This window comes from Gnatocerus cornutus, chromosome 1, assembly GCF_029298725.1.
Source record: "Gnatocerus cornutus isolate USDA-ARS CGAHR chromosome 1, icGnaCorn1.1, whole genome shotgun sequence".
Classification (NCBI taxonomy): Eukaryota; Metazoa; Arthropoda; class Insecta; order Coleoptera; family Tenebrionidae; genus Gnatocerus; species Gnatocerus cornutus.
In genome coordinates this window covers 7,833,940-7,848,459 of record NC_142233.1, presented here as the reverse complement: position 1 = coordinate 7,848,459, position 14,520 = coordinate 7,833,940, and the positions used below count along the sequence as shown (strand labels likewise).

General features: G+C 34.2%; 1 protein-coding gene and 1 pseudogene across 1 annotated transcript; both read right to left on the bottom strand.

Moving 5' to 3' along the window:
* Positions 1 to 1,679: 1,679 nt before the first annotated feature.
* LOC148180170 (uncharacterized) lies at positions 1,680 to 3,336 on the bottom strand (annotated as a pseudogene).
* Positions 3,337 to 6,834: 3,498 nt separating this feature from the next.
* On the bottom strand, positions 6,835 to 13,780 carry LOC148180169 (uncharacterized). The gene is made up of 3 exons (XM_088032525.1): positions 13,670 to 13,780; positions 12,908 to 13,014; positions 6,835 to 12,842 (listed from the first exon to the last, which is right to left on the bottom strand). Exons 2-3 carry the CDS (start codon positions 12,971 to 12,973, stop codon positions 7,749 to 7,751), a joined length of 5,160 nt encoding a protein of 1,719 aa, XP_087888651.1. The 5' UTR covers positions 12,974 to 13,014; positions 13,670 to 13,780; the 3' UTR covers positions 6,835 to 7,748.
* Between the last annotated feature and the right edge of the window lie 740 nt (positions 13,781 to 14,520).

Sequence of the window (14,520 nt, the reverse complement as noted above, 5' to 3'; positions counted from 1 at the left end):
TAAAATCAGTCCAAAAATTTTGAATTTTTGCAATTTAAAATTCGTAACTTTGCCAGTTTTAACGGTACAGCAATGAAATTTAGGGACATCACTACTTTTACATCGTTTATTAACTGGAAAAAAGTGTAAAATGCTAGAGCAAAAAAAACCCATTTTAGAAATTTTTATTTTGTAGTCAAACTTAAAATTTGTAGTTTTGGCAGTTTTTACACTACAACAATAAGATCTCGGAACATCATTACTTTTCATTGTTTATTATCTGAAAAAAATTGTAAAATTCTAGAGCAAAGATAACCCATTTTAGAAATTTTTATTTTAAAGTCTAACCTAAAATTTTGTTTTTTTTATTAAAATTTGTAGCTTTGGCAGTTTTCACGCTACAGCACTAAGATTTCGAATCGTCATTACTTTTTCATCGTTTATTAACAGCCAAAAATTGTAAAATTTTAGAGCAAAGAGAACTCAATTTAATAATTTTTATTTTAAAGTTTAACCTAAAATAATTTTGATTTTGTTTAATTAAGACTCGTAGCTTTGGCAGATTTAATGCTGCAGCAATGAGATTTAGAGACTTCACTATTTTTCCATCGTTTATTAATTGTGCTTAACTCAACTCAAAAATAACAATCTGTCTAAATTTAACAGCTATAGCGTTAAACCTACCGAAATTACAGAAATTTGGACAAGTTTCAACTTTTAAGTAGTGTGTTAACTTAACAAATAATAATAATCAATAAATAATTAATCTTTATTTGTGGTAAAAAGAACAACAACAAAACATGTTTTTAGATGTAATAAAAATAAAATAGTATTCCGAAAAAACTTTAACCAAAAAAAGGACCAAAAGGCAGTAAAACTGATCAAGGTTTTGACCCTTATAACATAATAAAGAATACAAATTTTTCTTAATAATAACAAAACATTAATATGAAAAGACATGAAAGAGAAAAAATAAATAAATACAAAAAAGAAGTATAAACAACAGAAAAATTAACATTAACATTCGAAAGAAATCGATCCAATAAACAACAGTTTTGGACATCCAGTCAATGAATGATAAATTACGAGCGAATTGGTTGCTTGTGTGCGTTTTTTATTATAAAAATTTCTTAGATATGGAGAATTCTAGCCAACCGCACAAATTCTTTTTTTAGGTTTTAATCCGATTTTAATCACATTCTTCATTTTGTTATGAGGAAAGGGTAGATCTTTAAATATAAATTTTTAGAAACTGGCTCTTTGGCTCTAGAAGTTTGTAATTTGGTACAATTAAATAAACATTAATTATTTGAAAAGAGGCGATAAAGCACCAAAATAGAAGAATTTCTAAAATGTCAACATGGCAATGACAGCTCTGTTATCTTCTGTTGTGGAAGACAAATTTTAGAAATTTTTGTTTTTAAGTAACCCGGCAGTAATGTCTTCTTCGGGGCCAAAAAAAAAAACGTTAAAAAGTTTTTTTTGAACATTTTAAGCAGTGTTTCGGTGGAGTAAATAAACGAAAAGCAGTCTTATTTCAGTATTTATTGTAACAATTCAAACAAATAATAAAAACCATTTAACTGAAAGTTACTTAATTAAAAAATCCACCTTAAACCTATTTACTTTACAAAAAACATGTAAAAACTATCAAAACCACCCTAGTGAACACGACGTAGATTTTTCTTCTGATTACTTTTTCATTTCTTTTCTACCGGCGAATGCTTTCTAATTTTGTGAACTTTCAAACCACATCTCAATTTCGTCTTGTAATCACAGTCTTCACATTCAAACCACTTAATTCTATCATGGGCTGTATATCGCAGTGCAATATGCGTTATCAAGTTAATTTTTTTCTTCGTTTTATGACCACACTGATGACACCAGAACCACTGAATTTCACTCTCCTTTGCGTGTTGAGAACGATTATGTGTTTCCAGATACAATTTACACTTGGTCTTAAACGAGCACTTGTCGCACTCGAACGTCCCGCTGGAATGTTGCGTTGCCACGTGGTTTCTTAGACATATTTTCATTCTCGTCCTGAATTCGAATTGGTCACATGAAAACCATTTGACTTCGTCATCCTTCAAATGCTTCATTTTGTGATTCTTTACCATCCATTTCGTCTTTGATCTGTAGTCACATTGGTCACATTTAAACCAGTCACTGTCTTGAAGTTGCGTGTGTTTGTTCTTCACGTGCAGCCGCAATGAGGAGTTTATTTTTGTCTTGAAGTCGCACTGGTCACATGCAAACCGCTTAATCTTATTATGTACGTGTAATACGTGTTGTTGTAACGAGTTGTTTATTTTAAATGTTTTATCGTATTGGTCACATTTGTATGGCCGAGCTGAGGAGTGCATGCATTTGATGTGAATTCCTATATAGGATTTGAACCTCGTTTTGTAACCACAGAAGTGACACTCAAAGAATTGGGTTTTTGAATGTTCTAGCCTTTTATGCATACCCATCTTGTGCTTGGTTTTTGCTTTGAAGTCGCATTGATCACATTTAATCAACTGGCTGTCTTCGGGGTGTATGTTTAACTTATGTTTTTTTAGTGCGGTTTTGACTTTACCTCTGTAATCGCACTGATCACATTCAAACTGTCTCTTGTCTTCATGGCGATGAAAGACATGTATCTTCAGCTCTTTTTTAGTTTTGGCTTTGTAGGTATCGCATTGGTCGCAACAAAACCATTCAATTTCGTCGTCTTTCATGTGTTTTCTCAACTTGTGGTCTCTCAACGTTGCGTTCGATGAGGTTCTAAACTCGCACTGATCACATTGAAACCATTGGCTTGACCGGTGCGTGCGCTTTATTGGGACGTCGTCATGGACACTCGGGTGACATTTCAATGCGTGCTCCAACCACTTCAGTCTAAAATGTGTTCCAAAACTGCACAACTTGCACCAGTAACTCTTCGTCGCCACGCCCACTCTCGGGTCAAACACCACACGGTTAACATGATGTTTTCGAATATGTTGCTTGAAGGCGATGGTCAAATCGGTTGTCACAGTCACAGTCCGTGCATTGGTAGCTCTCAATCGCACTCTTCTCACAGGTGGAGGTTTGGAGCCCCGATTCATGGCGCTTTGCGTGGTTGAGCATGAAGAACAAGGAAGTCGTTTTGAATCGACAGGATTTGCATCGGTGGGCGCTCCATCTTTTCGCGATTTTTAGTCGAGTGCGTTCTTCGGAGTATTCGAGGGTGGTCATGTTTCATCCGAAGAAGTTTCACTTTCAAAAGTACTCACAAGAGACACTGAAGGAAGCAGCGGTTCCAGCTGTCAACTGTTTCGCTCGACACGCCACGAGTTTATGATGAAAAGTACCGTTGACTAGACGGGTTCCAAATCTGGGTCACGTTGGAACCACAGAATTTCTCTTGCATTTTGGGTGGTATAAGTCATCGACTAGGCAGTGAATTTTTACTCGTCGTTCGATCACAGTCAAACCAAATTTTTAATATTTATTTCTAAGACCTCTCATTTTCGAGAATTTAAAGATATATGTTACAGTAGAGAATTTTCGAGCAAAAAAGACAAACCATTTGAGTTATTTGAGAACAAATCAGAATTTTACCGCATTTTTTAATGAAACCTGTAATTTTGGTAGTTTGAACGCTCGGACATTTTTTATTAAAATTTGTGACTCTCTCGAAATCGAGCAAGTTGCTATTTTTGAGTTTTTTCTTGTTTCTACCAAATTACGAAATCGTAAAGACACAAAACAAATTTTACAATTTTTATTTCCATGCTGAACCGCCAATTTCCAAAAATTTTTAGTGAAATTCGTGAATTTGTCAATTTTTTTGAGTTAAAGAATTTTTGTTTTAAAATTTTGGTTTAGAATTGTTGCCTCGATAAGTCTTTTTTTTCTGGGTCACGAGTTTTGAGACACCTGTATGTATAGTACAAATTTCGCAATTAATTTTTTTTTATATCCAAGATGCACCAAAAATTTCCAACATATTTTATTAAAATTCGTAACTCTAACACTAAATGGCAAATTAATAGCGCCAAAGATACGAACTTTAGAATTTTGTATTTCCAAGCGAAAAATTCAATTTCTGACACTAAAATTGATCCAATAAGTCAATTTTTTTTGTTTCTGTAGCACAATTTTGCCGTTTGGTGAAAATAAGAACAAACCCAAAAATTGCAAATTAACCAAATTTGACAGCTATGGCACGAAAATTTCCACTGCTACTAATTTGATTGCTCCAAGAATAAAATTGAAATTTTGCAAATTTCCAGTTCAACTGGAAATGAGAATTTTTAAAATATGTATACAGGGTGTTAGGTAACGTTACGGCCATAGACTAATAGGTAATTAAGGAAGGCAAACTGTCTTGGAATCCGCAATTAATTTTATTTTTTTTGTTTTAGTTAAAAAGCTACAAGGCTTTAAAGTTGACCAATAGAATGGCGTCAAATAATTTTTTAATTTTACAGAAATCCAAGCAGCTTTCGGACCAAACGAATAATTTGTCACTTTTCCGTCACATTTGAAGTTTGAAATCAGTGGCGTCAATAAAAGGGAAAAACAATAACGCAATTTTATTCAAAAAACAGACAATAAAGCAACACTACAATAGATGTTCAAAATGGCCACCATCTTGTTGGACACGTATTTGTAAATGACGCAACAATGTTTCCTTTATTGAACCCAACACATTTTCGTTTTGACGAACTTGATTTGTGATGTCCACAAAAATGGAACAAGTACGCCACTGATAAAAAATAAGAACTGTCAGTTTGACATCAAACAAAAAATTTCCTTCAGTAACTCTGATTCAAATTTTTGTAACCTTATGCAAATTGTTCCCTGGTTGGTCACATTCAAAGCCTTCCAGCTCTTAAACGATTCAAGAAAACCCGAAAAAAACTTCGAAACATTACTTTTTACGGCTGTCTCTATCACCCCTTTTTCTATGGCCGTAACGTTTCCTAACACCCTGTATTTGGGTTTATAATTTGGCGATTTAGTAAAAGACGTAAACAACTTAAAAGTGGCAATGTATTCAAATTTAGTTGCTATAACAGTAAAATTGTCAAAGTTATGATTTTTAGTATAGTCCGGTCAAATTAGACTAAAAAGCTAGGGTAAAGTTACATAATTTTGCAACAAGCTGAATTTTGGTACAATTGTTTAAAATACAATTATAAACAAACCCTGAAAGTTCCCCATCATTCCCGTGTATGGAAATTTTTTTATTCAAGGTCAAAGGTCAAAAAATTTGTTTTTCGTGATTTTCAGCGAAACGGTAAGTTTTATCATAAAAATGCTTTAAACTAAAATTGTAGATCATAAAATTATATATATAAATTATATTAACACTTTTTTTCCTACAAGCCACCGTTTCAGAGATATAGCGATTCAAAAAGTTGTAACAGTTGTAATCGTCATAACATGTTTGAGTACGCCACGTATATTCATCTCTAGAGTTGTAATGTTATACAGTTTGGGGAATTGGCACCCGATGCATGGAATAAAATTTAATAGAAAGTGGGGGACCCCGAGCGAGAAAGAGATTCTTGCATTCTTTCATTCTCACACACATCAAGAAACATGAATTTTTGGTGAGTCCAAGACCGATTAATGGACAAATAGATGAGCGCAACAAAGAAAACAATAATTGCTATTGGAGCGAGGAAGATAAAAATAATTTACCCCCATCAGCGCGAATGCATGCGTCGTGGCATTGTTTTATGATTTTTGGTAAGACGAGGTGTTAACATGATTGCTCTTTTAGTAATTCTTCGCTGTTAGAGAGATTTGGTCGTTCAAATGCAAAATGCAACAATTTTACTTTTTTATGAGTAATGATAGGCATTGTCTTTCTCAATGAATTTGAGTTACAATTTTCGAGAACTTTGTCGCTAAGATGCGTTGAGGGGAGTAATACCACCCACTGACACTATTCCTCTCCCACTTCTTATTAAAATTGTTCCCATTCATCGGGTATCAATTCCCCAAACTGTATAGTGTAGGTTAAAAGATTTTTCTATCGGTCATTGTAACTTGCACTTAAAATATAAAATAACAGGTATAAAATGAAACCCAGTCCTTTCATTTATTAAATAAAATACTGTGAGTTTAGTTTGAAGCACTGCGCTAATAGTGAAAAGCTTGTCTTCCTCCAACCTCGGCTGCTGCTCACCAACATTTTCTTCGGGTACCAAGTTCAAGTGTGGCTTGGTTTTCAGAAAGCCTAACAGACAGGGGTTGGAAGTTAGTAAACAATGAATTGGACTCAACTTTTTTTTATCAACATCGCTTTTTTTTGCTAATATCCATTATATACAATAGTTTCAAAACTTAATGAGGCATCTTATTTACAAAGTTGAGTTTGCAACACGAGTGATTTTGCGAGCGGGTGGAGTAAATTAACTGATGAACTTTGAATTTTTTTGGCAAGAGATTTAGGGATGCGGCTCGCTATGTCTACTCATTAATTCGTTAGAACTACTATCACTACACACTGTTTTCTTCTTCAAAATATACAAAAACTCTTATAACTTTAGTGAATTTTTAGTTCTCAAAGTAAAATCTGACAGTTGTTTTCATTGTGCACTAGAATAAATTGTTGAAACATTGAGTTATAATCAAAATAAACATAACTAAATGATTTTCGGCCAATCACAGCCCGCGATGAATTTCATAACTACGTCATCAACATATAACTAAATGGTCGTAATAAAAAAAATTAATTCATACACTATAAGTACATATTTATTTAATCTGAAATAAGGTAATGGACATTATGACAAATGCATTTATGGTATAAATGAGTTATTTTAACATTCGAAGCTTTCCAAATAGCCACGTATGTCACTCATCGGCTTATTCAATATACAAATAAAGAAGTAAATAATAATTATTAATTATAATAATTATAATAATATTAAATACAAGGTGTTTATAAATGTTTCTAGCATCAAGGGTGGCTATGGAATGTCAAAGAAATTTGCCGCTCATTACAAATGTGGGTTTCGATTTTTCAACTGACATTTTCAGTTAACCTCAAACATGGAGCAAAGTAAGTTTTGAGAAATAAACTGTTCTTGTTGTGGTTTAAAACCTGAAAATCAAAAAATTTGGACACAAAACTGTAACTGAAACGTCATTGACGTAAATAACATTATAAATAATTTTCAAGATAGTCATATTCACTATGAAAACAAAGCGGCAAAATGGTGTACGACAAGAATCCCAGAGCCTCCATTGATGCTAGAAACATTTATAAACACCTTGTATAATAATTATTAATTATTATTTAGATATAAAAATAAAAATGACGAGCATAAACACCTATATTACGGTAAATTAAAAAATGAAAAGTGCTACCAAAAACCGTAAAAGAGAAGCAAACAGAGTGCCAAAAATGTAAGATGAGCGTTAGAATGAAAGTACCAGTAAATAAATTAATTCCTAAGACAAGCATTTACATTTCTTTTTAAATCAGAAAAATCGGCCATAGAAAAACATAGGGTGCGATTTTGTTTCTTGAAACAATAAATATCGGCAGTGATAAAATATAGTCGTCTTTGTCTTTTGCATTTGAAATTTGTATTTTTTACCTTGTCACTTATCACTGCGTCTCGTATCGTTCAGAAACAAAAACCTCAATAAAAACAAATAAAATATGTGAAGGTTAAACATCCTTTCAATATTTTGCAAAAGGTTTGGAGATTCTAAATTCTGCACCATGATCTAGTAACATATAGAAAATGCTACGGTGTCTCTGTAGGTATGCAATCTCAAAGCGGACTGATACCATAATTAGTTGCTTGATTGACGTCCGCCCCGTTGTCTAGTAAAATACGTACAATTTCATTTTGTCCCTTTTGGCGAGCAATGTTAAGCGGGGAAGCACCATTTCTATTTGTTTGATGAATGTCCGCCCCGTTGTCCAGTAAAAGACGTACGGTTTCAATTTGTTCCTTAAAGCAAGCAATGTAAAGCGGGAAGACACTATCATTCTTCGCTTGATTAATGTCCGCCCCGTTGTCCAGTAAAAGACGTACAGTTTCAATTTGTCCCTCTTGGCAAGCAATGTAAAGCGGGGAGGCACCATCATTCGCCGCTTGATGAATGTCCGCCCCGTTGTCCAGTAAAAGACGGACAGTTTCATTTTGTCCCTCTTGGCAAGCAATGTAAAGCGGGGAGGCACCATTTTTATTCGCTTTATGAATGTCCGCCCCGTTGTCCAGTAAAAGACGTACGGTTTCAATTTGTTCCTTAAAGCAAGCAATGTAAAGCGGGGAGACACCATCATTCCTCGCTTGATTAATGTCCGCCCCGTTGTCCAGTAAAAGACATACAGTTTCATTTTGTCGCATTTCGCAAGCAATGTAAAGCGGGGAGGCACCATCATTCATCCCTTGATGAATGTCCGCCCCGTTGTCCAGTAAAAGACGTACAGTTTCAATTTGTCCCTCTTGGCAAGCAATGTAAAGCGGGGAGGCACCATCATTCGTCGCTTGATGAATGTCCGCCCCGTTGTCCAGTAAAAGACGTACGGTTTCAATTTGTCCCTCTTGGCAAGCAATGTAAAGCGGGGAGACACCATCATTCTTCGCTTGATTAATGTCCGCCCCGTTGTCCACTAAAAGACATACAGTTTCATTTTGTCGCATTTCGCAAGCAATGTAAAGCGGGGAGGCACCATCATTCGCCGCTTGATGAATGTCCGCCCCGTTGTCCAGTAAAAGACGGACAGTTTCATTTTGTCCCTCTTGGCAAGCAATGTAAAGCGGGGAGGCACCATCATTCGTCGCTTGATGAATGTCCGCCCCGTTGTCCAGTAAAAAACGTACAGTTTCAATTTGTCCCTCTTGGCAAGCAATGTAAAGCGGGGAGGCACCATCATTCATCCCTTGATGAATGTCCGCCCCGTTGTCCAGTAAAAGACGTACAGTTTCAATTTGTCCCTCTTGGCAAGCAATGTAAAGCGGGGAGGCACCATCATTCGCCGCTTGATGAATGTCCGCCCCGTTGTCCAGTAAAAGACGTACAGTTTCATTTTGTCCTTTTTGGCAGGCAATGTAAAGCGGAGAGGCACCATCATTCATTGCTTGATTAATGTCCGCCCCGTTGTCCAGTAAAAGACGTACAGTTTCATTTTGTCCCATGTGGCAAGCAACGTAAAGCGGAGAGGCACCATCATTCATTGCTTGATTAATGTCCGCCCCGTTGTCCAGTAAAAAACGTACAGTTTCATTTTGTCCTATTTCGCATGCAATGTAAAGGGGGGAGGCACCATTTTTATTCGTTTGATGAATGTCCGCCCCGTTGTCCAGTAAAAGACGTACAGTTTCATTTTGTCCCATTTCGCAAGCAAGGTAAAGCGGGGAGGCACCATTATTCATCGCTTGATGAATGTCCGCTCCACGCCTAAGTAAATCTTTTATAATTTCGTTATTTCCGTGCAGAATGGCGAAAAGAAGTGGTGTAAATCCATCTTCGGTGGTAGCAACATTAACTTTCGCACCAGAGGATAACAGAAGTTTTCCAATATCAAAATGTTTATTATTAATTGCTACTAAAAGCAGAGTCCAGTTGTCGATATTTCTGACATCAACTAAATTTGTATTACCGCAGATGAACAATTCGAATGCTTCCATGTACCCGAATTTTGCCGAACAATACAAAATATTGCTCACGTAGTTTAAATTAAGATGTGACAGATTGTTCCGTTGAATTCTTCTCAGTTTGACTTCAGCTATTAAAGAGGTAGTTTGTTGTGCATACTCCAACGGTGTCATTCCAAATAAATCATCAACTTCGCGATTATTACATTTGTTTAACAAGAAGTCTAACATTTCTGAATACTCGACAGTTTCTGGGGAACTACTAAACCGATAATCATGATCTACAATATACGCCCCGTTCACATTTTCCACCTTAAAGTGAGGATGTCTTTGCCCCCAAGAACAAACCAAATGCAATAAATTTCGACCATGTTGATCCTTACAGGTTGCAATATCATTTTTACATGTTTTCAATAAATCTAAATTTCTGTACAAAACCGCGACATGAGCCGGAGAATCTTTTGCCGAAAGTAAATCAAAGAAGAAACGGACGTTGTTGTATTTTTCTTCAAATAGGATGGATTTAAAGAAATCTTTTTTATCCACATTTTCCGAAAAATACAATGCGACTAAATATTCTGCGAATGACAAGTGAGAGAAAGAAGAAGTGTTGTTCTGGTTGTCCACAATTAAACCAATGCTAAGGTTGTCTTTACTATCCACGTCACATTCGACGTTCAATTGTGTTAATATTTCCTTTGGGAAAAGCAATTTCAAAGCGAATTTTGAATGTGTTATCATTTGTTGTTTTATCCACTTATTAAACTGTAGTTTTGAATTATGATTTGTCAAACTATGACCGAGTTTTTCTGTATAAAACACTTCAAGTTTCTGCTCAAAGAAATGATGATACAAATTGTTAAGTAAAAACCCTCCACTGAATAAATCAAGTTTGCTGTCGTTCTTTATCAGTTCCGTCATCATGTAGAGTAGCAACGGCACCCCCAGAATGTTATTTTTCTCGACCAGAACAACAGAAGTCTGCATTTGTTCAATAATTGATTCGAGTTTGTCGATGGAAATGACACTTTTAAGACGATCGCGAATGTACTCATTCTGTTCTTCTATGTCAAATTGAGTAAGATTTCGAGACAAAACATTAAATTTGAGTTCCAAAGATCGTTGCAAATGACTACGTGCTGTGACCCACTGAGACCAACTTTTTTTAGAAATCTCTAAAATTATGTCACCCACAGTTCCAACTTTTTCGGTATCAATTTCGTCCAGTGCATCCCAAACAAAGATGACATTGCCTTGTTTCGCAGACATCTCAAAAATTTGTTTATCCCGGAGACTCAAATGCTTAACTTTTTCCGTTGTTATGAAAGTTAAAAATCTATTGGAACTGTGGTCTTTACTTGTTTCAAAAAAATTAAAAATATCATTTGGGTCAATTACAATCGTCCAAACATTTGAGAGAGTTTGGTTTTTGAAACTTTTCATTAATTCTGATTTTCCCATTCCTGGATCGCCCACTATCAAATTAATGTTATTTTCTTTTTTTTGCGACCACAACATTGTTTCCTCCAAACGATCGGAAGTTGACAATTTATGATTTTGTAACTGATTAATGTCGCCCTTAGTACGAATCCATTCGAGACAATTGTCGTTTAACCACCTTAAATGGTGGCAAATTTCAGTTTTTTTATTTTTTTGGGAAAGTATTTTGAAGTGCTGAGTACAACATTCATTTTCAGAAAAGTAGACAAGAAATTTTGAATTAATATTTGCTGAAACGGAGTCATCATTTTGAGTACCAATTTTGACAAAGTTATGACGGCTAAATTTGCTTCTTAGACCTTCGATGTCTTTTACATTGTCAATGATCACAACCGTTTTGTCCTCAATATTTTCTAAATAGTTAATATCAACAACGTGTCTCAATAAATATCTGGGAACATACGGAAAGCTAAAAATCTCCTTTTCACCGCCTAAATTTAAGGGACCGTTTAACATTTCGACTAGATCGTCACTCTCAATCATTTCAGGGAAGGTTTTTATTTTTTTGCATAGTTCGTCCAAACTAATTTCATTTTTACCTTGAATCGAACACGTAAAGATTTTAGTTATTGTGCCAAATAAATCTGTGTGCGCTTCAACTTGAGATAAATTTTTGAAAATTTTAACTTTTTCTGATAATTTTTCGATTTGAACTTGATCTCCTAATAAAATATAATTTTGATGCAGACATAACTTGATCGCATTGTAAATGAAGTCATCGTCGGCTTCTATAACCAGCGGACATTTACGTTGCAACCAAAATAATTTATTTAATGTTTCATTCTCAAGATCATCCAAACTGTTAAACACTTTTTGGTCTAGCTGATATTTTTTGATTAAAATTCTGACTTCTTCTAAATTGTGTATTTGGCTTTTGGTAGCACGCCACAATTTTTTTAATTTTTCATAAGAATCGTTTTTTAAATAAACAATATTGAACATGTTAAATGCCGTTTTTAAAACTTGAATTTTCTCTTCACTTCCACTACAAACATCATTAAAATGCAATAATTTAAATTTAGAAGAGAGAAGTTGCAAGAGAATTACAGATTTAATCCAATCTTTATTTAACTTCTCTTTCGTGTTTCCAGATTTTGTCCAGTCGGCTATAAACTGAATATAACTGTTGGCATGTGTTTGAGTAGCCTCGAAATCGTTTTTGAAATAATCAGATACGCATGTTTTAGTTTGATATACATTTGTTTGGTTAGCATAAAGAAAAAATTTTTGGAAGAACTTTTTGTATTCTTCAACTGTACCGCCATTATTTGAAGTAGAAGAATCACTGTCAACATAAAATTGGTAACAATGTTCTGTGGAACTAAAAGTTTTACATATATCATCCAAAATTATTTTTTTTACACCAACTGTAAAATTTTCACCATCGATTGTTAGCCGCGTTGAGTCGTCAGCGTTAAATTTAAGATTGGTGTACAAAATAAATTTGTCACAGTTTTCCTTCACTTCTTTAAATGAATGAAAATATTTCTTAATGCTAAAATTGCCTGTTGCTTTCTCAAGCTCCTTCAGGGCCAAAGTGCCTTTGTTGATGTGCTTCAACTGGAACGCTAACGTTTCATCCACACTTCCTGTCTTGACTTTAACAACAATGTCATCAAAGTCACCATATTCTTTATGGTTTGACGAAATCTTGAAGTTTTGGACTTTTTCGTTTGTGGCCAATTTCAAAGCGAAGTCTGCAACGGTAAGAATTTCATAGTCAGTACCAAAATTGGTTGTCCCTGGTCGTGTAGAGAAAAACTGAAAATGTACAAAATGCATTGCATTTTAGGAGCAGAAATTGTGAAAAAAGCAAAAACACTTACCTCAGGTTGATCAGTGCAATCCGACTCCGGTTGAAAATTTGGTTGGCTTTTCTCGTCTTTAGACATGTTTGTACGAAATTTTATATCGTTTATGGTCTCATTTGAAACTAGAAAAAGTTATCTTATCAGTGTTATGTCATCATTACGTTACATTACATTACATCAAATTTCGCCAGAATAGGTCTATTGGCAAATTTTTATAACGATAAAAAGTTAATACTAAAAATTCTCGCCTATAATTTTGTATTACTTGTAATTTAAAATTTTTGATATGCAGGGTAAAAAATGTTGACAATTTGTAAAACTTTTGTAAATAAGTTATTAACTGGACAACAATTTTGAAATTTGGTGCAAATTCATTCTGAGACTTACTCCACCCAGTTACAAAAGTTAGATAATCTTTAAAAAAATTTGATACTCCGAGTAAGAAAAATTTTGACATTTCAAAAAACCTTTTGTAAATCAGGCTTCAGTGTAATCCGATTCTAGTTGAGATGTTTGTCGACTTTTATCGCTTTTGGACATGTTTGTACAAAATTTCAGATTCAGAAACTATAAAAGCTTATTTATCGTTATTTATCTATCTTATCGTTATCAGTATGACTTTACATCAAATTTCGTCAAAATAGGTCTGTTGCCAGCTTATTTATAACGAGGAAAACATTAATACTCGTATTTTTCGCCGACAATTTTGTGTGAAGGAAATTCAAAAGGCACCAAAGAACGTAAAAAATAAGTCATAATAATTAATGTAAAGCTTACCTTTAACAATCTTCTATCACTTGGAGAACTCATAAAGACTACAAAAATGTTTCGATGCAAAAAAGTAAAAAAAGTTCACTTTTGGAGACGTTTTTTAGCACGTTGCGATAAAACTTTATGAACCGTTTTACTGTATTAAAGCTATTTATATCCAATTCTTATTTATTATCAATAATTTATTGATAAAGTAAGACACACCTAGATAAGTGTTGAAGGAAAATTTTGAAGTAAAAATTGACAATAAATAAATAGAAAGTCAGCGAGTAATTTAGATAAATTTTAAATGAAAATATTCAAAACTTGCTTGGATGTAATTGAACCTACCTGTGAAGGTATTTACTACATTTTTTTTACCAAATAACGTTATTTGTTGAGGAAATTTAAGCTGTAAGGAATTTTGAATTTTGCGCTGAATCCAAAACCACTTTTGTATTTTTGTCAGTCAACAAATAACTGAGGTAGAGTCGTTTAAAATTTCGGCTTAACGTCAGAGGACCAAAACTTTGAAGCTCCGGAAACGATTTTCCCCGATATCTTCGGAATTATGGTAAATATAAAAAAACCTATTTTGAAATCGTTTTTCTCGCAATTTTTTACCTTAAAAATCGATCTTAGGTAGTTCAAACTCGAAATTTTCATTTTCTTAATGTAGAAGTGAACAAATACAATGAAGGCAGACAAAATCGACCTGTCACATTTGAAAGAGAACTTGACTTTACCACAATTTAAAAAAAGTCGAACACCTTTCTCTTGGTTTCGCCGATTTGGAAGATGTCGAATCAAAAGTCTGTTCATCTCCAACGCTCAAGAAATTCACTCTTCGTTTCAAACCACAAGAAAATTTCACATTG

Bases quoted from the DNA above. Each gene is read 5' to 3' on its own strand.
- LOC148180169 (XM_088032525.1), bottom strand. From the start codon at position 12,973: ATGTCTAAAGACGAGAAAAGCCAACCAAATTTTCAACCGGAGTCGGAT. The intron at 12,843-12,907 runs GTAAGTGTTTTT...GTACATTTTCAG, and splicing joins ATTGCACTGATCAACCTGAG to TTTTTCTCTACACGACCAGG.